Below are 26194 nucleotides of genomic sequence, written 5' to 3'. Positions count from 1 at the left end.
GCAGCTGGGAATAATGAACAATGGTTAAAGATGCTTTGCTTTACATCCAGCAAAAAGGCTCATTAACACCTCGACTGTTTTCTTACCAAGTCTGTGGAAGTGCTCCTGCTGCTGCTGATAATCACGGTAACCCTCGGGGTAGCAGGGGCAAAGGGGTGTGGGTAATTCACTAGAAAATGGTATTCACCGATTTGGATTATGCGCACCACTGCTCCTCTCCATTCATGTGCTTAATTAAGAGCTGACTAGTACAAAATAAATGAAACTGCAATTCTTCACTGGAATTATCTGGGGAGCAACAGAAATTTTGCAGGGAGGAAGGTATCTGCCAGAGAAACTGCATTATTGTCTTCCCATTATATTTCTATTCTAGAATTTGTCTTAATGTCACATTTGATTCTAAAGGGACAGAGGCTTATGAGTCCAAGAGACATCTCATTGGAATGGAGATACAGAAGGAGGAGGAGTATAGCTTTATCTTCAGTTTATTAAAGGAGAATAAAGGCTAGGAGCTGTGACTAGAACAATATAGTCAATCTAAGGTATAATGCCAGTCACATCAGGGAAAACCCCAGAAGGAATGTAGAGCTATAGTTGGCTCCACCTGATTCACAACATCATGTTTCAAATCATTCAAAAGTTTTTGTAAAAGTCTCTATAGTGACCAGCTGGTTGATTGCCTGGGAGTCATTTCCATTTGTTCAGTCCCTGGGGTATAGAAAATGGAACTGCTTTCTTATAGTTCGATTAGGCAAAGCTGGATGGAGGGACTCGACCTTAGTTCACAAAAGATGCCAAAATCCACTCCCTTTCAATAATGCATAGGAAGTTAGACCAAGAAGTCAGGGCTCCAGATTTCTCAGACTCCCTCTCCACCTCAAAATAACAGCCGGGACACACTTTCACTGACTGGTTAAGACAGGTGGAGAGAAATCACTGGTGGGGTCTGTAATTCCCACATTCCTTTTGATTACACTTTCCCCATAAGCTTAAAAATAAAAAAAACATAAAGTCAAGGTTTATTTTAAATTATCAAAGTCCCTGAAGTAGAGGACTAGTTTATTTTTTAGTATTAAAGTGGTTAACAATAGTTCTCATTATTCTGACTTACTCATATTTAAACTCACCTGCTCAGAAAGTTGCAAACCCATACAGTTTCTAACAAAGTCCTACTAACCATTAAGAAAGGACTTATAACAATAAAAGTTATGTGCACAAGGAAAATCAGGGTAGAAAATGCCAATCAGAGGTATCCAGAGAGAAAGAAGACTTTCTGGGACTGAAATAATTTTTCATGCCCATGGTTCAGGGATACGATGCTTCTGTTGGGAGCTAAGAAATCAAGATGAGAAACCTTTGGTATCCAAACTAGATGACTGAGCTCTCTGGCATACCATTTTTGGCTACTCTAACACTATCAGTTAGAGAAAGAGGCTGGAGGAGGAGGAGGAAGAAATTCTCAACCTCTGATCAATCGCCAATCCCAGAGTGAGAACTGACGACTGAGTACAAGGCCTGACCTTGAATGGAGTGGGACAACTTGGAAAACTACTCACTTAGTACTGGAGTGAATAGCCAGGTCAGTTCCATCCCAGGGACCTTATACTGGAGATGCTCGGAAGAATGGGCACTTTAGGTGACAGGCTGACACAGCCAGAGTTAAGCGATTTAAAAGGTAGTTACCCACAGGATGGAAGTAACAGCCCTCAACACTATGCTTCAGGTAATCGACATGGCTCCACCTATAGGGCAGCAGGACTAAGTAAATCCCTAATAATTCAGGTTAGGCAGGATCTTGGGCATAACTCATAGCAGAAGCTACAGGTTCTACTCTATAAAAATCCATGTACAGTGTAGATCCAAGAGGCTGGGACACTTATAGAGCGTGGCAGAACACGTGGTCTTCAAAGATCTGCTTCTCTTTTGCTGGGAAGGTCTTGCCACAAATTGGACAATTCAAATAAAGAGCTGGCTTGTGCTGCTCCAAGGTGTGATCAAAAATGTCATCAGCAAAGTCTGCTGTGCAGGTGGGGCATGGCTCGATGGAGAGCTGGGAGGAAGAGCAAAGAGGTCAGTCTGAATGTAAGCTATACTCGGCAGAGACCGTGTCTGATTTTCTACTATGTCCTCAGCACCTATTGTAATGCTTGCAGATGGTGGGTGATCAAGAATTAGAGGATGAATCAACAAAGTCATATCTGGAGACATTCACTGGGGCTTTCTCTAACTCAAAGACTCAAAGGGCTTAATATTGCTGAAGTAGTCAGATAACTTGCAGCCTGAATGGGGCATGGGCTATACCTTGTTTGGCTACCTGCCCGGTTCACATGGCCTCCCGAGGCCTGCTACTCAACTCAACTCACAGGTGCAGGTCGTGAGCAGAATGCTGATGGATGATGAATTGTGCATCCCCCACCTCAACAGGCTCTCTCCGATTTAGGCACTGATCAAACTGATCCAGCTGACTCAGTCTGGAGTTATCAAAATGAACCAGTCTCCCCATGCATGGTTCTCCCATGAACTGGATGGAGCAGGAAGGGAAATTTTCTCAAAGATTTGATGTGGGCAATCTTACGAATCAAATACTCACCAGGTCAGGGGCAGAGCTTTCTTGGATACCTGAGGGTGATAAAGAAGATTTCATTCAATGAAAAAATATCATCCCTAGAACGCGTTCTCCAACTGTGTGCTAGCAGCTGTTTTCTGTAATCCTCACTGTTCCCCTCCCAGTTCTTTATCCCTCTCTGATACTGCCATATTCTCTCTCTCTCATAAACACCACTGACTTCGGTGGAGGGGATCTAGGTCAACGATGGAGGGAAAAAATAATGAAGTGGCATTTTCAATACCCATTATATAATTAGGAAGAACAATAAACCTATATGCAGTGTAGAGAATATGAGATTTTAGTGAAAACAGTAACAATTTAACAAGGAAGTAGACTGGGAATAGATTTTAAGACCGAATCCAGGCAAACAGTTATGTTTCAAATGAAAAGCTTAAAAATATTTTTAAGGAAAAAAAATAAACTTGTACCCCTGCCTGTTGCAAAGATCTGATTGTGACTGTTAAGAGAACATGCCTGCTTTAAACTGTCCAAAAAAAGCAAATGAGGTCTCAGATCACTTCTGGAGACAAAAAAGGAGGAAAGTTCCCTGTTTGGCAGGGACATCTGACCCCCAGTTCCTTGAATGACAAGACTGGGTGTCACCCCCATTTCCTGTCCTCCAAGCCCCCCAGGGGTCTCCGGGGGGCACACGCCTGCTACCCTTGGTCAGGCCATCGGGGCGGCTGCCTGCAACAGCCCATTCCTGGGCAGCATATCCCGCCGCTCACGCTTCCATTTCCAAATCTTAATTAGCTTCCTCAGCTTTGTATGTGTATATCTTCTACACAGAGACATTTCTCTGATTTATATATTTGGAATATAGCCACGGGACTCAATTTGTGTCTGCTGCCTCTAGGCGAATGATCTGATTTGCGTCTTCTAGATTCAGATTTATTTCTCAATTAACACTACTTGCCCAGCAATCTTTCTATTGGATACTCAGCTTCTGCCCAGCAAGTATTAACAATGAGTTTGGTCTTAATTAGCATCTCAGACAAAAACAAAATTTAGTAGGGTAAAGGGATACAAGCAGGGGCCTTCCAGCTCGATGGTAAAGTTGTCTTACCAGAATACGGGTTTCCATAGACAAGTCCTGGGTTTTGTCTTGCACCTCCTTGACTTGAAGTAGGCGCTTGATACGGTAAAGAGTCATAATTCAGACCCATGTAACTCAGCAATCTGTTGTTCTCGCTCTTCAAAAGCTAGGATAGAGAGGATAGAGTATTTACAGACACGCTGAAAGACAACAGCAAAGAATGGCCACACCGACTGGCCAGGGACGGCCCTTCTAGGTAGAGTTTAATTAACAACGTGGCACTGGAGAGCCCAGGAAATGATAAATCACAATTCTTAAAAAGCGGAAGCAGCAGCCTCAATATTCAAAGATCTGAGTTCTTAATATCTAAATTTAAAAGTATATTGAATTTTCTTTAGAATTAATGCAAAAAAGAAACTAAAATCTTTAAATATATACCAACTGAAGGGGGGTACAAAAGTTGTGTGGGTATGTGAGGGTGGCAGGGGCTACATTAATAAGATGGAACCTGTTGTACAGTATGGAGAGCAGAATGCTGCTTTAAAAAATTTTTTTTTAATTATTCATTTTTTAATTTTTATGTGGAGGTCTGGGGATTGAACCCAGGACATCATGCATGCTAAGCATGTGCTCCACCACTGAGCTATACCCTCCCTCCTCAGAATACTTTTAGTCTCTTTCCAAGAACAATTTTCTTACACAATGTGAATATTCACCTGATATAATTTTCCCTTCTTCATGTTTTATCCCATCAAATGGATATGCTGAGAGTGAGAGGGAAGAAGAAAGAGAGGGAGGGAAGGTGAGAGAGAAAGAGTGAAAGAGGACAAGCTACAAGGAGGGTAGACCATGTTTAAAGTTCTTAGAAGAAAGAAAATTAGTAAACTTCCCCCTAACATCTTAAGAGGGCTTTACTATAGTTCTCAACAAAGCTTCCAAATATCGGATCTTTTTCTTCTCGTTGCAAATTGTGTGCATTCTTCCTTCTCCCTCTTCTGCCCCGCCTCCCAGCCCCCTGGCACCATCAGACAATTTCAAAGTCAAGGTCACTTAACTAAATAAAAAGGATGAGAATGACAGGACCAGAAATAGACCCCAAAGGCCTTCTGCAAAACTGAAACACACTGGCGTAAATGATATTATCAAAAATAGAAATGATCACTTGAGGGCTTAGCCCAGAAGGGTGACAGAGAGGGTGGAGATGGAGAATGGCTGGAGGTGTAGATCAGAGGAACAGTCAGAATGCACGGGCACCTACTCTTGGATGCTAACAAGAGTGTAAGAGTGACTTCAAGTTCAACCTCTTTATTTGCTGCTGTGATCCTCAATTAATCAGTAACTTGTGTTGAGCACACAGCAGGAAAATACACTGGTTGGATGAATGAACTGATGAGTGAATGAATGCATAGTATTTATTTGGGGCCTACCATGGGTTCAGCTCTTGTACAGACCACCAGTTCTGCTTCTGGTTTGGCAGCAGAGAAAAAGAAAATAAGTTGTGCTGAAGGAAAGGGGTCCCTCAGTTAGCATAAAAGTGGTGTAGGATGTTACTCCCCAAAGACAGTACTTACAAGAGCTGTCAAGTTAAAAGCAAAAATAATAAGTTAGGTCTTCATCAAGGCTGTTCCTTTCAAGTTGACTACTGCCATGCCAAACAAGTTTTAGTCATAGAACAAAGTGTGGGTTTTGCGGCAGATTAGGAAACCAGATTCAGTTTGCTCTTTGTTTAGGAGCTGTTCCAGAAAGGGCTCTTTTATTTAACTTTTTATTTTATCATCACGTCTCTGGGTCACCCTGCTCCTTCCTGTTAAAACCTTGGGATTTTCTACTGTCTTTTACACACTTACTTCATTTTTTTTTTGCATCGTCTCTTTCTCTCTTTGCAGACCATCATACAGAATCTTGTTCTCACTCAGTCTCTTTGACAGGTCCAAGTTCTGGTCCTGCCAATAAAAAAAAATCATTAGGATTAGGATCACATATTGTAGTCTGGATCAAGGTGGGGTAAAACAAGGAGTTTGTAGAGGATCTGGCTTTCCAAAGTGGCAGGACTGAGGCGGGGGAGACACGAACTGGGGTAGGGAGGAGTTGCACCATGAGGAGATGCTGACTTACAGAAAAGTGATTTAATAAAATGCCTGAAGGCTTGGGCTGGCATCGAGATGCCAGTTTCTTTTGGTTTAGCTGGGAGTTAAGTGACCAGAGAGAAAAAATTAGCTTGGGGAAAACCTCAAGACTGACTTATCATAATTAGGGATAAATGGAGCTTTGTTTAACCCCACCCAACCATGGAAACAATCAGCTTTGTCGTGAATAAACATTTCACTCAGTGCAGCATGAAGCAGTGAGTCAAGCTGGTGTGACTCCCTCCCAGTGTGAGGATACGCATCTGGACTCAAGTGACACTGAGGAAGAAGGAATCCTGGGAGGCGTTTATCCAAGGCCACAAGGAACCCAGACTGGGGTCCTGGGCGCCCCAGTATGATGGGTTCACTGACTAGTTTCACGGACCCAAAACTCACAGGCATGCTTCAGCGCTTCCCATCTCCTGCCTACATACGGACACATGCGCATACCTCACAAAAACACTTAAGCTAATCCTACTGGTTGTGGTGTTTTTTCCAAGATTTTTATTTGAATGCTGGTGCCCAAACTGCTGTGCGCTTCTAGCCGCCCCTGAGGTAGTAATGCCAGAGGGGCTACCCGATGACAGTGCTGACTGCAGGCTCCTGGCTCCCCATCCCCATTGGCTCCTGCTGGCTCTTCTGGTCCTGCTTCACTTCCTCAAAAGGCAGAAATAAGAAAGGACTATCTGAGACTGCACAGAAACCTGTAGTTACAAAAACCTTCCCTGAGACCCGTGGCTGAGCTGGGGGTCTCTATTTCTGGGTATCCCCAGGCTGGTTTTTGGCCGCACACTCCATCCCTCCTCTTTTTGGCAGAAAGATAAATTCCTCTCCTTAACAGGGGTGTGCAATCCTCCGGGCTTGGTCCAGGAACCACACACCTTCACACCCCTTGCTTCCTGGGCCCCTCATCTGTCACCTACCAGTGTGGCAGCCCTGAGCTGCCTGATCTGTTTGTGGAGCCGTTGACACTCTTTGTACTTCTCTAAGAAACAGGCTTTCCCGGCCTCTACCTTTGCCTTAAGGCGTTCCACCTCTTGTACTAACTGTTCCTCCACTGCTGCTTTCTTGCTCCTAGGCTCCTGAAGCATAAGATACACAGTCCTCAGAGTTAAGGGCCTTTTGGATGCATGAAGAATAAAGAATGGCTATGAGACAACTGGGGAGCCCCTGGGTCTTGAAAAGTATTCCGCAAAAACCAAGGAAACCCATATCTGCCACAAGGAGTTCAACCCTTTGAATGGCTATAGATGACTTATTTAGTTATAATTTAAAAAATTTTTTTCTCTAACTTTATTGAGATATAATTGGTATATAGAAAACTGCATATAATTAATATATGCAATTTGGTGAGTTTGGACATATGTATTACACTCCTATTACTATTACCAGAACCCACGTAATAAATATATCCCTCATCTCTGAAAGTTTCCTTGTGTCCTTTTGTGTGTATGTGTGTGATAAGAATACTTAACATGAGATCTGCCTTGTTTTTTTATTTAAAAAAAATTATTTTTAAACTGAAGTATAGTCAATTTACAATGTTATATTAGTCTCTAGTGTACAGTATGGTGATTCAGCTATGTGCAGATATATATACACTTTTTCATATGCTTTTTCATTATAGGTTACTATAAGATATTGAATATAGTTCCCTTGAATGGCTATAGATTATTTAAAACAGTAATTTCTTTGCTACATCAGAGGCCACAAACTCAGGAGGAAGGGTAGAGCTCAGTGGTAGAGTACATGCTTAGCATGCACGAGGTCCTGGGTTCGAGCCTCAGTACCTCTGTTAAATAAATAAAAACCTAATTGCCTCCCTTCCCCTGCCCCCCCAAAAAAAAAGAAAAAGAAAAAAGAGATCACAAACTCAAAAGTGCCAATAGGGGCCTAGCAAGTAATGTAACTGAACGAAGGAACTGAATGCAATGAAACAGTGAGGACTGTAGCCCGATGGAGAACCAAGACCCATCTAAAGGGGCAGCAGTTACTCAGCTCCGGGTACTACTGCTGTGTGAGAATGTGGGCTCAAATGTTGCCAAAGCCTCTAATTTTTCAAGAAGCTGGAAATACAAAATTTTTTATGGGAAATATTTCCATTTTTAAGTGTTGGTAACTAATCCAATTTTTAAGAAAACACTGCCAAAGCCAAACATTTCTGTGGGCTATACTTAACCTTTGAGTTGCTGGTTTTCACACTCTGTTGGACCCACTCTTTATTGTATCATGCTAAAATACACAGTTTCTTAGATATTGTAGGTACTCGATAACTGAATGAATATTAAGAGTGAATAAATGATGCATGTATTGGTTACATTCCCAGTACGCATCAGGATTTCTCACGCCCTTACATCAGTGCAGAAAACTGGGCTTCTAGGCACCTGTCATCACCATGAAGCCTCTTTTCTAACAATATATTATAGGAAATGATTAGTCAGTTAGGCTTTCATTACTATATTATACAGCTCAGAATAATTTATAATGATGATAATTGCTAACATTATATTAATTATAACAAAATTTGTTTTGACCACTGTAATATTTTCTAATTATAGAGTTCAATTTATAATCATTAATCAGTAACTCCTCAAGGAGGGGGCAGGGGTTATTCTGTGTTTTTTCTAGCCCAGGGCTCTATTTACTACACCCTGTCATGAAGTTTAACTTCTAGTATTTCCCTATCACTCATCACGCATTAGAAATGCCCATCTTTCCTAAACAGTGTGTAAATGGCAGATTCTCTATCCTTTTGGAGAGAAAGAGTCCAGAGGTAAATGCTATTCTAATCTGTCATATCTATGCTTTCCACCACGTGAAAATAGACCCTACCCCTTCCTTTCTTTAGCTCCCTCCCACATAGCCATGCAAAGACAGACATGCCGTTAATTCCTGTTGTTTCTTCACTGCGGCAGTTTCTTTCTGCTTCATCTCCTCCACTGTCTGCTCAAGCTTCTTCTGGTGCTCCTTCTGCATAAAAACAGATTTCAGTACCACTGCTGGGAAAACACACGCACACGCACACGCACACGCACATGCATGCATGCACTGGGGAAGGGCCTGCTGAGCTAAAGAGCAAGCAGGAGGCAGAGAAGCAAGTCTTCTCTTATTAGCTCCCAAGAAAAGCCAGGAGATACTTCACTTCAGATGGCTTCCTCTGAGACCTTTCCTAAAGCCACTGATATCCAGGTACATGATACAATAAAGAAAGAGCAATGTACATATTTTTTCACAAATGCCTAAAAAGTATGATTGTCTTCCATGACTCTACCTGTTCAGTCAAACTGAGAAAGAGCTGGCCATTTTCCTTTTTCAGGTGCTCCAGCTGCTCTGTCTTATCTTGAACTTCCTGAACAAGCTTCTCTATTTTTTTCTCTTGTGTTGACAGTTGGGCCTAAAGCAGAAACAGTGAATATAACCAAGATATAAAATAATAAAAACTAAACAGGAATGCTTTACAATGTAGAGTAACATGAAGAGATGTGTGTTCCCCAGCAATTCCCAAATGCCAAATACTCCGTAGAACTTCTGCACTTTTCAGCTCTACCTTACACTCTAAGAATCTAAGATTCAAGTGGGAAAAATTCAACAAACCATCCTTTACAGCCCCTCTTTAAGGCCCAGCTTCCTAAAAATGAGAACAGTTCTGCTGCTACCTGCTTTACATTCCAGGCTTCTGAGTGAGATTTTGCTTGAAAAGATTTTGTAGTTAAAAGAAAAAAGTTAGTATTGGTATAGAGGCTGGTCATCATCTTAAGAGTTCACGATAAATATAAACTGAGCAAATGATTCAGTTCTCTGGGGACTGTGACTAACAAAACAAGGGTGAGGGGGGCTAAGACTGGCAAACACACACTCTGAAAGTGTAGTCTGCTGCTCTGAAAGGTCCACCCTCAGGCACTAGCTACAGTGATCTGCATCTTCCTGGGCCACCGGAGTTGGAGTGGTGGCAAGGCTAAGAAAACATACTTTGGCAAAGGCTTGGCGTTTCCTACCTGAAGATGATCCACTCTGACTCCCATCTTCTCATTTTCTGAGGACATCTTCTGGTTTTGTTCTTTTAGTCTGTGGAGGTGGAGATGACTATGTGAAAAATATGCTAATTCCAGGTCAGCTCCTCCAGACCTTAAATGATTTAAGGCTGCCTTGGCCCTAAGCCTGCATTTAAAATCCACCAGTCTCTTCTTCAGTCCTGTTTTGGCTTCCTGACCTCAAACTGCAAGAATTCAATATTTAACAGTAATACTTGAATTCAGGTAATTTGTCCCTATCCATTCTAATTCTCTAACCTAGAATCAGAATTCATGAATCAAAGAGGGAGAACCATACTTATCATTGTCATGATAGGAAGACTGTTTTCTAACAAATTCTAGAAATCTAATCTGACCCAACTAAAGGTATCTGTAACACAAAACTTCCTCCCATCCAAGGATCACACTCACTGAAGCAGCTCTGTCTCCCAGCAGTCCTTCTGCTCTTTCATTTTCTGTTCCAGCTTCTTATTGACGCTCTTCAGGGTTTCTAGCTCCTCCTGCAGTTGGAAACGTCAAACGGACTGACCATTTCTAAGACAGTGTTTAGTATCTCAGGCAGTTAACAAATACTTAAGCACTTACTGTCAGGCATAGCAGTGAATGAAATATCCAAGTAAAGAGATTTCCATATTAAAATATTCAAATATGTTCTTCCTATATTAAAAATGCATCTACCTTAATTTCTCTTCTACTGGAGCTTGTATCTGTCCATTAATTCACTAGGCAAATGTTTAATGAGCGCCTATTATGTACCAAACACCGTTCTGGCACTGCAAACACAACACTGGATGAAATAAAGTTGCTTTTTCTCTTAAAAGAGTGCTGTCCAATAAATTCATGAAAACCACCCATGTATTTAAAGCATTTTAATAACCACATTAAAACAAGTAAAAAGAAATAGATGAAATTAATTTTACTAATAGCCTATGTACTTAATCCAAAATATCTATATCATTTCAATATGTAAACATAATCTACGTATTTAATCCCAGATATCTATAATATCATTTCAATAAGTAAACAATGAAAAGGAAATATCTAACATACTAAAATCGGTGCCAGATATTCTTATAAGGGAATAAGATCACAAGCAAAACAGAAAATGGTGCTGGGTAAGAGGCACCATCCAATTCCGATCTCCATACGCTGAGTTCACCTCTAAGCAGCTTCTTACCTGCTTCTTTTGGAGCTCAGTCTGCATTTCTGAGTTCTGCTTCTGGAGGCTGACGCAGCTGTCCTTCAGCTCCTGGTTTTCTTTGCAAAGTTCCTTGTTGTGCTCCTCAATCTCTTCCACTTCACCCTACAAAAAAGCGTTCTATAAACTCGTATTTGGCCCTTTATAGCTCAGTGGATATTCAAGTCCCTCCAGCAGAAAATTCCCAGAGGCTGGGATGGCGAGGGTCTGGGGGATTCTCTATCACTGTCAGCACAGTACCCCAAACGGAATCAGCTCCTCAGTGTGTAGGGAAGGGGTTAAGAGAGGTATGTCTATAAAACTGCAGCACTAAGCCTGCCATTACCAAGAAAGATTTTTTTAAAAATGAGACCACAAAAACTTAAAAGAGGGAATGATAAGGGGGGAGGGGATAGCTCAAGTGGTAGAGCGTATGCTTAGCATGCAGAAGTTCCTGGGTTCAATCCCTAGCATCTCCTCTAAAAGTAAATAAATAAATCAACCTAATCATCTCTCCCCACTCCAAAAAAAAAAAACAGAGGGAATGATAGAAGAATGTTTTTTCTTGCAAACACTTAACACTGTTTGTTTCTCCTACTGGACTTAGCTCCTTGAGATCAGGACACAGTTTTAATTGACTCTTCACTGCATCCCTAGTGCCTACCATAGTGCTGGATGGAAGCAGGTGTCCTGTAAATAACTGAGTAAGTAAATGAATCTAATGTTCATATATGACAAGCTCGGGGCCAGAACTAAAAGATACAAAGAAGAATATTTGGTAACTTTCTCCTTGAAGGAGCTTATAAAATTGACTGCGGTGATAAGATGTGCAGATGACAAAACTTAAGTAACTGGAAAAGTGAAGGAAATAAATGAATGCCAACTGAGTTACAGAAGTTTTAGATAAAGGAAAAATCACTCACTGTTATGATTCTTGTTAACATTCTGAAGTCATTCCCTTAGGAATGCTGGGTTTGAGTGGGTACTGTATACGTTTTTCCCAATAGTATCTGTTAAATATCCAATAAAGGCTTACTGACTAGAATTCCACCCTACCCTGGAACTGCTGCTCTTAATGGCAGAAGGAGACTGAGATGAGATGTTTACAGACCTGAGTGGTAACAACCAGGATGTCCTCCTCATTTTCTGGACAGAACTGGAAAGGGATACTTGCTCCCCGGACCACACCATCCTGATCCACATAGCAGAACTGGTAATACTCATCATCCTTGGGCAGGTAGTAAGCTGAAAACAGAACATGATTTTTAATCTAAAATAAGGTCTATTCAGAAAACTAAAAACCTGGAAGTCTTTTATCTGCTCCAGAAAGCTCAAGCTCAAGGGAATTAATTAGTCTTGGCCACTGTTTCAGTACCTTTTTTCTTTAATGGAGGCGTGGGGGATTGAACCCAGGATCTCCTGCATGCTAAGCCCGTGCTGTATACCACTGAGCTATATCCACCCCGGTCTTCAATACCTTTGATCCAGTATTTTTCTCACCTTTGATCCAGTATTTTTCTCACCTTTGAACTGGACTTCCTCCTGTTTGGCTGATTCGCTGTTTAGGTCAACGGGCAAAGTAACCCACATGAAGGTGTAATACTCACGGGTTGTCTTCCATCCCACCTGCAATGAAAAGGGGCTCTTGTTCAGTGTCTGAAAGTGCTCAGTGGATTCTTCTTATTTTGACTATGTCTTCTTAATATTTGTTTACATTGAAATTACAATCAAATGAGTTCATTATGACAAGATCTACCCACCATTGATCAAATCTTGTTTTTTGATGTAACTGATGATTAGCGATGTTGAGCATCTCTCCATGTGCCTGTTGTCCATCTACATTTCCTCTTTGGAAAAATGTCTGTTTAGTTCTTATAATAACTATGTATATGATTAAAAATTGGTATGCACACACACAGTCCATGTTACTTGTCTGAGAAGGAAACAAAAACTGGCCATTCAACACCCAGGACAAGAATTCCAAAAATTCCATCTCCAATTCAGATACTAAACTGAGAGCGGTTGGAAAGAATTTGTGGGAATGTGAACTTTGACCCCACTATTTTCTTATAACAGTGTTCTTAGAACATCTTAATCAAGGGGAAGGCTATAGTTCAAGTGATAGAGTGCATGCTCCGCATGCAAGAGGTCCCGGGTTCAATCCCCAGTAACTCCTCCAAGCAGAAATCAATGAAGAAACCTAATTACCCCCACCTCAGAAAACAAACAATATAAGAACATCATAATCAGAAAGCACTTCTGATCTTGGTTTCCATTGGTTTGTCCTCTCCCTTATCCAATTCAGTCTCGTCACCTATATCAACCTGATTATATTATTGCATTTAAAAAAGCATTTTAAATAATAATTTTAAATAATGTGTGTTGGGGTTGGATGGCAAGAGAGTTCTTAGATTATAAGGTAACCAGATAACTGAGTCCAGCCTATATAGTTTTCTTTCTTCAGTGTTTTTCTTTTTTAATGTTAATTTTTAAAAATTGAATGATTCTTTAAATTCTACGGTGCTTTACAATTTTCAAGTTTCACAAACATGATTTCATGTAATCCCATAACCCTTTTCTTCCTCTACCCCTACATTACCCTTCCTTTTTTCCCCCTCCCCACCAGTTTGTTCTCTGTGTCTGTGAGTCTGCCTCCATTTTGTTTTACTCACTAGTTTGTTGTATTTTTTAGATTCCACATATAAGAGATATCATACTGTATTTGTCTTTCTCTCTCTGATTATTTCACTTAGCAGAATGCCCTACAAGTCCAACCACGAAGCTACAAATGGCAAAATTTCATTCTTTTTAAAAGCTGAATAGTATTCCAGTGTGTGTGTGTGTGTGTGTGTGTGTGTGTGTGTGTATACACACACATATATATATTACATGTTCTTTAGCCATTCCTCTGTTGATGGACATTTAGGTTGCTTCCATATCTTGGCAACTGTAAATAATAACAAACGTTGGGGTGCATGTATCTTTTCAAATCAGTGTTTTTGTCTTTTTTTGGATATATACCCAGGAATGGAATTGCTGGGTCATATGGCAGTTCTGTTTTTAGTTTTTTGAGAAACCTCCATACTGCTTTCCACAGTGGCTGCAGTAATTTACATTGCCACCCACAGCATACGAGGGTTCCCTTTTCTCCACATCCTCACCAGTGTTTTGTTATTTGTATTCTTTTTGATGACAGTCATTGTGACAGGTATGAGGTGGTATCTCACTGTGGTTTTGGTTTGCGTTTCCCTCATTAGCGATGTTGAGCATTTTTCCATGTGCCTGTTGTCCATCTACATTTCCTCTTTGGAAAACTGTCTATTTAGTTCTGCCCATTTTTAAAATTGGGTTATTTGTTTTTTTGATGTTGAGTTGTGTAGAGCTGTTTATATATGTTGGATACTAACCCTTTATTAGTCCATCATTTGCAAATATCTTTGTGTTTGTTGATGGTTTCCTTTGCAGTGCAAAAGCTTTTAAGTTTTGTTTTAATCTATTTGTTTATATTTGCTTTTGTTTCCTTTGCTTTAAGAGATGGATCCAAAAAAATATTGCTGCAATTTAAGTCACAAAGTGTTCTGCCTGTTTTCCTCTAGGAGTTTTATAGTAGTCAGCCTTATATTTAGGTCTTTAATTCATTTTGAGTTTACTTCAGTATATGGTGTTAGACCATGTTCTCATTTCATTCTTTTACATGTAGCTGTCCATTCAGTGTTTTTCTTAATGCCTGCTTAGTGAAAGCGTTTTGGTGGTAAAGATAACAACAATCTGGTAGTCATAAAGGCCTCTTCTAGGTACAAAATATAGTAAGTCATAAAACATAAGGATACTGTAAAATATGCCCCAGAGCAGAAAGCTGGCTAAGTGGAAAATATTCTCATTAAATACGAAGAGAGGTAAAAGATGGCTCAAATCATTTCTGGAAGATAAGACCCCCCAGAGAATAAAAAGGGAGCCGTTGTGTCTTCAAGGGGAGAACACTCACCAAGTGAGAAGCAAAATTACATTTACTGTCATGTTTTGACCCTGTCTGAACCCAGTGGGAAGAGAAAAGAACTAAAAATAAATTCTATGCTTATATATTGAGGAATCAGAGCAGGGTTGAAAAGGCGACACTAAAAGCTGAACATACCAGGGCATGTTTTAGTGTCTCATTAATATACACCCCATTGCTGTAAGCATCGCAGAGCCACGGCAGCCTGTGGTGGAACAGGAAGCAGAAATTTTATGGAGTCTTCATTCACATCCTGGAGTTTCTTAATGCACTGTGACCAAAATATCATCTGGGAAGGCCTGAGAATTACTGCTGCCTTGGAACAAGGAAACAACTTCTAGCTACCTGCAATTTCTGTCCTTGGCTCCTCCATCGGGCTTGTCCCAGTCTGCCTCTTGCAGCCTGCTGTCTCCCCTCCCTGAAATCTTGGAACACGTAAATGCCCAGGTGACGGACCACAGGGCTACACACTGAAGGAAGCAAAGCTGACTCCTACCCACTTCAGGCTTTGTCACTGGTGGTGGCTTTCGCGGTATGGAGAAGATGTAGTGCTGCACATTCAGAAACACCTCAGGAGCGCCTACCTGGAGGCAGGAATTACTGGCAGCGTTAGGGGAGATAAGGATTTGAGGACTGTGATGAAGACAACACTGAAGGAACCCTGGGAGCGCTTTAGATAGGAAGGCCAGAACTCCACATTCAACCCTTAATTGTCTAATTCACCATCTGTTGTTCAAAGGAATTCAGCAGAAAAGGGGAAGAAAAGCAGAGGTCTGGGAGTCAAACCAGCTTGCTTAACCACTGGGAGACCTTGGGGAAGTCCCCATCATGAGTATACTCATTGTATTCATCTGTGCACAAGCGGTAATACTGCTTACCCCAGGGCGCTGCTGTGCTGTGAGGATGAAATTAGGAAACACGGTCAGAGACACAGACACACACACAAACTCATCAAAGACCTAGCACACTGTATGTTCTCAAAAAGGTTGTGTTCTCTCCTTATCAGTCTTAAAATTTTCTTTCAGGCTTTGGGGTTGGTGTTCAAATCAACAGCTTTATGGATAAAGAACATCATAGGGCATTCTCTGGACTAACCACGACTGTGGCATGGCAATACCGCTGAAATGCATGAAGTATTTCAAATATTTTTTAAAATGCTTTTAAACATTTTTAATTTTAATTTTTTTGGGGGGGTAATTAGGTTTTTATGTATTTATTTATTTTAATGGAGGTGCTGGGGATTGAACCCATGACCTCACACATGCTAGGTGTGCACTCTACCACTGACCTATATACCCTGCCTCCTAAACATTTGTTTTTAAAGAGCAAAAGATTTTCATTTGGTTTAAAGTGAAGTCCTCACTGCAAGTTGCTAAGTACTTGGAGATTTACAAACAATTAGTCTGAGCAAAATGGAAATATGATTGCATTGCAAAAAAAGTTAGATTACATTTCAAAATATATACGTAATTTTGAATCATTCTTTTAAAATTATCTATACCTGCATTGTCCAATATGCTAGCCTTGAGCCATATGAGGCTACTTAAATTAAAATGAATTAAAATTAAGTAAAATTTAAAAATCAGTTACCTAGTCACACTAGCCACATTTTAAGTGCTATTAGCCACATGTGCCTAGAGGCTACTGTACTGGACAGCAAAGATGTAGCTTGATCATTGAAAGTTCTACTGGCTAGTGTTGGTCATAGACAGTTCTGTTGGACAGCTTTGCTATATACAGGGAAGAGAAAAACAACTATCATCTTTCCAAAACAGAAAACATTCTGGTATGTCAGTTTTCTGTGTTAGAACAGCTTTAGTCTAATGACTTAATCGCCTGCAGTCTCAGGAGCTGTCATGACACCTGCCAGTGTCCCTCCAGTTGTCTACTAGCCCCGCCTCTAAACACCAGCCCTGTTCCCTCCAGCTTCCATCGCTCTGCCACTTAGCTTGGAATTCCAAACAATCAAAGAAAAGGAATTCAGTGAGGGATGTGAATGCGCACCAGCTCCTTCACAGTACAGTCAAGAATGATGTCTAATTTCAGGATGAACAGTGTAGGCCAACAAGCACATGACATACTGAGGTGTCGAAACAAAGGTCACTGATGTTGGGACTCAGCATTGTAAATTACTTAATTTGACCTTTATCTTGTCTCTGGAAATAGGGAGATTTGTCATTAGGGTGTGTGAAAGTATAAGTGTGTGAGTGTGTGTGTGTGATGTCAGAGACAGAGACACAGATGCAGGGACGTGGGGAGGTAGAGAGTAAGTTGGCTATTATAAAAAAGTACTATTTCTGTACTTGAACTGACAGGGTGAGCAGACACTGGAAGAGGTCACCAAGGGAGCCTGTAAACTTTCTGTTCTTGGAAACCTTCACAAAGAAGCAAGACACGCTTATTCAGGAACAAACTTCTTGGATGTTGAACAAGGTAGTTTTTCAACATCCTTTCCAGATTTGTAATACTCATATTAAAATAAATTAAACACTGTATTAAGTAAGAAAGTGATGTTTAAATTCACAGAAATTATGTAAGGGGCCACCTATACCAATCAAGTCACAGGTAAGTATTTCAAAATGGGATAATTAAAAAAAATTACATTTGGTCTATGAAAGTATAAAGTAACTTGGGGATTTTATGATTTGCTATCTTATTTTAGCTTAAGAATGAGATTAAACTTTGAGTGCCACAGCACATGTTGGTGTGTAAAGGGGGAAATGCTAAGGAGGTTAGTTTAGGATTTTCACATTGGCCAGATATACATGCAAAATGCTTATAATACAAGGATAGTCACACACTCAGGTAACTACGATTCACCTCTAGTTCTGAGTCACTTGGTACTAAATTAACCACTTACTCTAAAGATGCCAATCCAATCCTTTCGACGGGGAATGAAATGCTGCGTGAGGGTGTAACGACATGTGATGTCCCCTCCAGGGACATAGAACTTCTCCACACTGTTAAAGATGACCTGAGAGAAATGACAATGGTCCAGCAGGACAGCTGATGTGGGGGGATCTTCTATTGTCTCTTCCATGGTGGGGGTCCTGTTATGAGACATGGGATACAGTAAGGCTCAAGGATTGTCTGAAATACTGGACATTTCTGGGCTCTCACCCAGGGAACATTCCATTTGGGGTAAGTCAGGAAAAGCCAAAGCCTGGTAAGTATTGAGATCACACAACTTGCTTTCTGTTTCACTATGAGCCATTTTGCATTCATAGCTTCCTATTCTATAAGCATCTTCTGAGACGATCTCTGACATATTCACCACAGGCACCACCACCCTCATATACCCTGATCCTCTGCTCATGGCTAGTTTGCCTCCCTTCTTCTAGTGCCTTAAATAAGCAAGGCAGCCCAGAGGTAAATGGCCTGAGCTGGGAACTGTAAGACCTAGATTCTAGATTTTTCATCCCAACAAGCCTTGTGACTTTTGGAATGTCAAGTTCTCTATAGAGTTCAGCCTTTCCATTCAATTCCATCTATCCTATAATTATCTGGTCCTTCCATATATTACGGCACTCTGCTAGGAGGTGGGGATGGGTGCAGAAAGGAAGATCAGGATGTGAGGAGATTCTTGACTTGCAGGGGTGACAAGCATGGGTTTTGAAATCAAAATGCTGGAGTTCAAATTCTAGCTTCAATACCTGTTAAATGCACGACCTTGGGTAATTTACTTAACTGGGCTCTGTACATGTTTCCTCATCTGTAAAATGCGACTAATAACATCTACCTCATCTGTTTTTTGTGAGCATTAACTGAAATCTAGGCATAACTCAGAGATACGTAGGTTCAGTTCCAGACCACCTCAGTAAAACAAGTATCTCAATAAAGCAAATTACATAAGTTTTTTGGTTTCCTAGTGCACATAAAAATTACGTTCACACTATATTATAGTCTACTAAGTGTGCAATAGCGTTATGTCTAAAAAAAGTACATACCTTAATTAAAAACACTTTATTGCTAACAAATGCTAAAACAATGACAATAGTAAAACATCAAAGATCACTGATTACAGATCACCATAACAAATATAATAATAATGAAAAAGTGTGAAATACTGCGAGAATTACCATGAATTCTTCATTATTATTCGCATTATTATGCGAGAATTATTCATGAGCGACATGAAGTGAGCAAATGCTGTGAGAAAAATGGCACCAACAGACTTGCTCAATGTAGGGTTGCCACAAACTTTCAATTTATAAAAAATACAGTACCATGAAGTGCAATAAAATGAGGCATGCCTGCAATGTACAGTGTCCAGTCCTTAAATCAGTACTTGCCATAGAGTAGGCAATTCACACAAAGTTAAGTCATGCTGATGACAGAATAAAGTACTTGCACAAAGTCTACATAAAGAAAGGGTTTAACAGATGTTAGTGATTATTACTTATTGTTTTTTTTTTCTTTTCTGGCACTGTCTTTGCCTTCAAAAGGGTCCCAATCCAACATGGAGGTTAGATGAGAATTTTAGTGACTGCCAAATGTTTGGAATAAGTGTAAACTGCTATTGGGTTCAAAAGAGGGAGAGATGCATCTGGTTAGAGGAATGAAGAAAAGCTTTGAGGAGTGAGTAGAATCCGAGATAAGCCCTTGAGGAAGATTAGGATTTTGATAGTGGGTTTGGGGGTGAGGAAATTCCAGATGAATGTAACAACATGCATAAAAGCAAAGAAACAGAAAAATGCAGCCCATGTTGGGAGGACTGCAAGCAAGTTTGGATCCCTATCTGTAAAATCTGTATTTCAACTTTCTAGGTCATAGTTCAGACAAAATGTGACCAAAGGTAGGGGAACTATTTGGGAGGTAAAAACAATACATAAAAGAAACAAAGTCTTTTGAGCTGTTGGGACCTGACACTTCCTGCCCCTCAAAAGTAACATGACTTGTCTTGGAAATGCCTCCCTCGTCTAACATTGAGTGAGTCTATGTTTCTCAATCCAGTTTTACCAGGAAATGAAAACAATATTGCAACTCTATACCAGATGAAGGAAGAGTTGTACATATGCAAACACTACATGGTACCTTACAAATTCAGCTGCTGGAACATGCTGGAAGATTGCACACATACACAAACACACACAATTAAAAATACAGTAAGTGCAATAACCCCAAAACACAGTAGCTCTTCTAACTCTGCCCCAACCCCCTTATTTCCTGGTTTTATTTTGAACTCTAAGCAACCGTTCCTCTTCTTCCAACTTGCACAGAAGACAAATTTTTCACAGAGAAGGCAAGGGGACTTTGAGGCACTGAACTCTCTGTTCTTGGGCTTGAGCTAAGGAACTGAGAAATGTATTGGCTTTCTGGTCTGTGACACAGTTTAGCCACATCCTCAACCTCAAACCTCAGATCAGTGTTTCTGAGGAAGAGAGAGGTCACATTCCACTCTAGGCCAGGACTTGTTCCTCATGATAAGCTGTTGCCTGCTGATCTGTGGGATGCTGTGGGAGCGTGGGCAGGGAGGTTTCTCAGCTTGCAGACGCCTGTCTTTCCCAGCGGTCTTCAGTCACACTGAGGCCGGCACAGCTCCTCTGTCCTACGCCTCAAGCACCATTTATCTGGGTGTGTAAACTGACTTAATCTGTCCTTTGACTATGGATCATGAGAACACTAGTAAGAGTGACTTCAGGGCCTGTTTCTTAATTAACCTAAGTACCATACTCCCTGTTCTTTTCCTTCGGAACACGACCACCACTATATATACCACATAATGCCTGGCCCATAGGCTGGTTAAGTATTCACTGAATAAATGAATGAATAAGATATGCATGCAATTCATCAAAAAGTGAAAGGAAAGGGCCTTATAGGTAAACAATGGTGTGAATGATGCTGGCGCTAATATTTTTAGCCCTGCTCTTAATTTGTTGGATAAATCAGGAGAAGCTGCTGTTTCTTGGCTTTTTCTTTTCTAAAGCAGGGTGAGGAGATGATAATCTCCAAGTGCTATGTCAGTTCTTGGTACGGCTAGTTCAGCTGGCAGAGCTGGTTCATGTAGCATGGTGCTAAACAAAAGGCACAGATTTGATTTCCTCAAGGACCCATAAAATTCACACTCCATTGCCCACATTTCACACACTCAAACTCTGGCAAGCTGTTTTCCAAAATGTATGCTACGCTGAAAGGCAAGACCAGCTAAGGGTAGGGGAGCTTGGTCCAGCCTCTCTTTATTTTCTAGAAAAACAACCTATAAGTTGGCTCCTGAACAGAACACTGAAGAAAGGACAGGATATATATACAAAATGACAAGAAAGAGCTCATGTTCTGAGCCTTGAATGTATAGTCCACGGAAATTTGATCTTCATTTATCTGAAAACTTAATTATCTACCTGGGAAAGTTAGATGCTTATCAAAAATTTAAGAGACTCCATGAAGTTTCCCATTTCAGAGATCTCATCACTTCCTAGAAGGATTCAGAGGGCACCCGGTGGCACTCTGGGTATTCAGAACTCAATCATTTTTGAAATTAAAAAAACTCTCCTTTGCCAAGACCACGGAAGGGTTTGAGGAGGCAGGCAGAGGAGAACAGCAGTGGCTTCTCTTCTCTGCTTCTTACCAAAACTCAGGACAGAAAAGGTCATGGGGAAACCTCAAGCATAACTATAGCAATCTGAACTGGGTCAGTGAGGAGGTACTTCCTTCAACTTTTCCTAGAAGGAAGGTATCTACTAATTTTTAAGGTCAGTGATCCTTAAAGCTTGTCCTTCCTCCCAGTGATAAAATTCCCTGGGAGAAGGAGGCTCCAACAATGGCTTGGGAAATTGCCTTTCTGACAAAGCAGTTTATAAATGTCTGTTGTGGGGGAAGGGGAGCAGGAAGGATGTGGAAGGAAAATTAGAATGATTTAAGCATCAACTTCCCTTTCCTTGAACCACTCTTCCCACTACAGAACCTGTCCATCATCCACTTCTAATTCTGGCAACATCCATAGAGGCAAGGAAGAGAGAAGAAATATAAGAAGAGCAAAAGTTAAATTTAGAAGCCAAGAGAGTTACTGAGTCATGAAAAAGCAGTGGGATGAATTGGCTCCCTAGAAATCACAGAATAGTATTCCACCTAATTCCTTACTCCTATCCTCAGGTCAAAGACTGGCCACAGAAGGAGTGGCCAGAGAAAACAAACATGGATTTTTAAAAACAAACCGTCAAGCATGGGAAAAGAATGCAGAGATTCCACAGACTGTCAGAGGCCCTTTACTCCTCTTCCAAAATAATTAGGGTCCTCAGAGGAGGCAGGCGATAATAGGCAATGTATTTTAAAATGAGTTCCCTGAACTGGCTCCTGGCTTGTAAGAAAACATGACATATTTTCATCTAATGAGCTTTTCAAGTCTAATATACTACTCCCAGGACTGTTCCATGGGAGCATAGATTCTCTTAGAAGAAAAGGAACAAACAGCCAGTTCTAATTCTGCTCTTTGTTGAATGAATCTGCAAACTACACTGATATACTTCTTAGCAGAAAAACTGAAAAATGTTCTTAAGCTTCCTGGTTCAGATCCTAACAATGCAAATGTTCAACCAAAGTGACACACCAATTTTCCTAAAGATTTTCCCTCATGTATGCTGAACCACGAGGAAGCAATAACCTTATAAAAAATAAAATTCTACCATAAAGAATGTCCAATAGTTTTACATTAGCCTTTTATACCACTGGGCTTATGTTTCAAGAGAAATGAAGACTATAGACAGTTGGTATCGGTTCACAGAAGGAAACCAAATGCTCAGCCAAGAGAGAGATGCAAATCAGTTCTTCATTTGGGAACAGTGAAAAAGATAAGTAAAAACTAAACCCACATTCAATCTAATTCCTTCATCCTTCTGCTTACTTAACTTATTAAACTATTAGCAGTTAGCAAAATGGATGAACTGACTTGAATCCCACTCCTCCCTGGCCCTGGAAGAGATGCTCCCCCAGAACCACCCTTCAGAGAACACTGACAATCAATACTATGGATGTGTAGATGGTCCTGAGATGGGAAGCAAAAGCAAAGACACAATGTCACTCGTCCTCAAATTATCAGAGCCACTCAATCTAATCCAAATTTTTCAAATTCATTCTAGTTCGTAAAATCTTTCAGAGTGCCTTAGATAAATTTTATACCCCAGGAGACTTTCCATACCACTCATTAAGAACTGTTTGGATTTGCCGCCCAGCTTGTTCCAAGCAGCCTTCATTCCACCACATCCCACACCACCACAGGGCCAACAGTACTAAGGAAGGGCAGAAAAATAGTTCTGGGACATGAGATGCAGCAACCAGCAGGAGCTGTGTGAAAAGCTCAAAACTGTGTACTCAATCTTCATTTTATTCCATTTTACTCTACTGAGATTTTATACTTTTTCCATGAGAGAGTTAACTCTTGAAGCGACATGGATAGTGACAGTGTTTGAAGCACAGTGGAAAGGGGACTAGGCTTGGAGCCAAGGGACCTGGGTACCTGTCTTAGTTCTGTCGCTAACTAGCTCTGAGGTCTCTGCCAAGTCACACCGCCTCCGTTTAGATCTGTTTCCTCATCAGTAAAATGGATCAGGCTTGAAAATCTCTAAGAAACTTTTCAGCTATAAGATCCCAAGTGAAGGAAAAAGGAAGTGAAAGCATTTCTTTTCATCTAAGAAAATGAGAAAGCATGGTATTATATTAATAAGCACAGCCAAACATTTTAAAGAGCCCTGTTTTGTACTGACTCCAAAGACAACATGACTCGTTAGTGCTACATAACTCTTACTGACTACCTTTCTCAGGGTTCTTTCCACTCCACAGCTGTCATGTCTGCAAAAGGGTAGAGTTTCAGGTAGTAGCTCTCTCAAAATACCTGAAAGCGAGTCACCTGGATATTCCTTAAACATCTGCTCTACATAATCTACAAAGACCTACTGCATTTAAAGCCCTTCACTTTAAACGGTTTTTGCAATAGTGAGTATGTTATAATATATAGCATCCGTATTATTCTACTCAGCACCAATCATGGCCACCTGTTGGCTGCTGACATCAGGAGAAAAGAATCCAAGTGTCAGAAAAAAGTTAACATGCTCAGGAGGAGTTGAAATCATGAGAGTAGGGACATTAGCCCCCTCCCCCCAAACAAATCGTGCTGATGGTGGCGGTGGGGAGGGGCTAAGGGAGACCAACGGTAAAGAAGCAGGTCACTACATTCAGCAGCTTTCTTCTCTGTCTAGAACATCTCCCCCAATTAGAGACGGCCTCTACTCAAGGAAAGGGGCTTCAAGGATCATCAAGACAGGGAAACTGAGGTTCAAAGAGAAAGTAACTTGCCTAGGGTGACTGGGCACTCTGCTTCCCGCCTCGGCCTGGAAGCAGACAGCGATGACGTCAAGCACAGGGACTAAGGAAGCAGCACGACCTCGGACCGCGAGAGGGGGCATGAGGCGTGACGTCAAGACACTCATCGCCCCAGGAGCTTCCACCCGAGCCCTGGCACTGAAGCCTTGCCCTCCTCGAGAGAAAACTGCCCTCAGTCCTCCACGGCCGCGGAGGGGCTCCCGGGGCTCCATGACGCCACTCCCACTTACTGTCACCCTAGAAAGATGGAAGAGGGTGAAAACCGAAACCGGCCGCACCTCCAACCGTCCATGGTCCTTTCTCAGGACGTGAAATGTGAAGTCGGAGAACCCGACGGCCCAACTGTCCCTAACTGCCCGCCTTCACTCCAGGACTCACCGGGGTACTGCAGCCGGCGGCGGCGCAACGGCAACAGGGCGGAGAAGGGGACAGGGGCGGGGCGAAAAACCCAAGGGGGAAGCTGTACCGTTTGGTCCCGCCCACCAGGTCATAACGGCCAGCAAGCCCCGCCCTCACCGCGGTGCTTGTAGGGACATGTAGTGCACAGCTGACTGGGACCCGGCGTTGTTCCGCTGCTCTTTAGGGTTTTCCCCAGTCTGGAGCAGCGGTCACATCCAAAGGAGCCTATTTCTTACCTTTGAACGAGCCGTTTATTTACGTTTTGGTTTTCTAAAAAAATCCTATATTTTTTTCAGTCCTGAAGGAGAAAGCTCCATACTTTTGAAGGGCCGTTGAGAGGTCATCTTTATTTTTCTCCTGCCTCCACGTAACACTTCACTAAGAGTATCATAAATGAGAATCCCTTTTGCATTTAATCATGCCTCCCACTTGCGCTCTCCAGCAATCTCCCTGGGTGCCCCAGTTTTTGTGTTTTATCATTCCCCTTCTAGAAAGAAATTATTCTTTAGTCTTAATTCTAAGTAGTGCTCTTCCCGCTTTGTTTTATTTTTTCGGGAGGGTAATTAGGTGTTTTAATTTACTTATCTCTTGATGGAGGTACTGGGGTTTGAACCCCGGACCTTGTGCATGCTAGATAAGCACTCTACCACTGAGCTATATCCTCCCCCAGTAGTACCTTTCCTAATGGGGTAAGAGTAAACTCAGCAAGAATCCTGCTGAGTCAGTTTAGAGAAAATTCCCCATCCTTGATATCTGATCAAACGCTGGCCTGCCTTCAGCAAGAATCCTGTGTTGCTTTAACAACAATCCCCCAACCTGTGGTATCTCCTCTCAGTGATTTTTCCAGCCACTTGTCCTTATTGTGTTTGAAGTTGAGTGCAGTCTCTCTCCCCTGTTGTAATGTCCCTACTGCAATAGTCCTGGATCAAGTCTGTCATACTGTTTTAACAAGTGTCAGAATAATTATTTCTTAATATTGCATGTGCTATCTATGGATGATTAAATTCAGAAGTGTCCCTTCTCCAAGAGGTAGCATCTATCTCAATCTGGAAAGAAAATTTTCCATGCCATCTAACCAGGGAATTTTTGTCCCCAAGGCCACTTGAGGTATCAGGCAGGAGAATGAACATTCTTAATTCTGTCTTCTCACAAGACTGGTTGCACTCTGCTGAGATGAAAGGTTAGTGGGAAAAAACAAGTAAACTTAGGAGCGGGGCTTCTGTTGAAAGTTCATCTTACTTTCTGAGTTAATAAAATAATATGCTTCCATTTTAAACTCAGTCTACAGGGATAAGTGACTTCAAAATCCTGGAAATATTTCCATTAATTTTACTTTCTAGCTTTTTAAAAAGCACGAGAACTGACACCTCCTACACACACACAGCTTACTGTCTACACAAACATGACAACTATTAACACTCTTGCCTGGAAGTTAAAAATGCAAATAAACCCATTACTCATTTTAGGAACTTCCTGAAAGAACCATCAACTCTTCAGTAGAAAGCATTACT

At 41.3% G+C, this 26194-nt stretch overlaps 1 protein-coding gene across 4 annotated transcripts; it reads right to left on the bottom strand.

Annotated features, from left to right (window-relative positions):
• Nucleotides 1–1018: 1018 nt before the first annotated feature.
• CALCOCO2 (calcium binding and coiled-coil domain 2) lies at nucleotides 1019–24769 on the bottom strand. 4 transcript variants are annotated; one of them, XM_010960544.3, is made up of 14 exons: nucleotides 24663–24748; nucleotides 24258–24521; nucleotides 17833–18022; nucleotides 12502–12604; nucleotides 12090–12223; nucleotides 10979–11104; nucleotides 10213–10301; nucleotides 9766–9835; nucleotides 9042–9164; nucleotides 8654–8740; nucleotides 5492–5587; nucleotides 3675–3810; nucleotides 2591–2619; nucleotides 1019–2050 (listed from the first exon to the last, which is right to left on the bottom strand). In XM_010960544.3, the coding sequence occupies exons 2-14, from the start codon at nucleotides 24494–24496 to the stop codon at nucleotides 1877–1879; spliced, it is 1596 nt and encodes a 531-aa protein (XP_010958846.3). In that variant the 5' UTR covers nucleotides 24497–24521; nucleotides 24663–24748; the 3' UTR covers nucleotides 1019–1876. The 4 variants fall into 4 exon arrangements, with proteins under 4 accessions (XP_010958846.3, XP_045376732.2, XP_045376731.2 ...); XM_045520776.2 differs by lacking the exon at nucleotides 24258–24521 and having other exon boundaries at nucleotides 24663–24769; XM_045520775.2 differs by lacking the exon at nucleotides 24258–24521 and having other exon boundaries at nucleotides 24563–24677.
• Between the last annotated feature and the right edge of the window lie 1425 nt (nucleotides 24770–26194).

The sequence above is a fragment of the Camelus bactrianus genome, chromosome 16 (genome assembly GCF_048773025.1).
Source record: "Camelus bactrianus isolate YW-2024 breed Bactrian camel chromosome 16, ASM4877302v1, whole genome shotgun sequence".
Lineage (NCBI taxonomy): Eukaryota > Metazoa > Chordata > Mammalia > Artiodactyla > Camelidae > Camelus > Camelus bactrianus.
The sequence above is the reverse complement of the archived record's forward strand: the minus strand, read 5'-3'. Positions and strand labels throughout refer to the sequence as shown.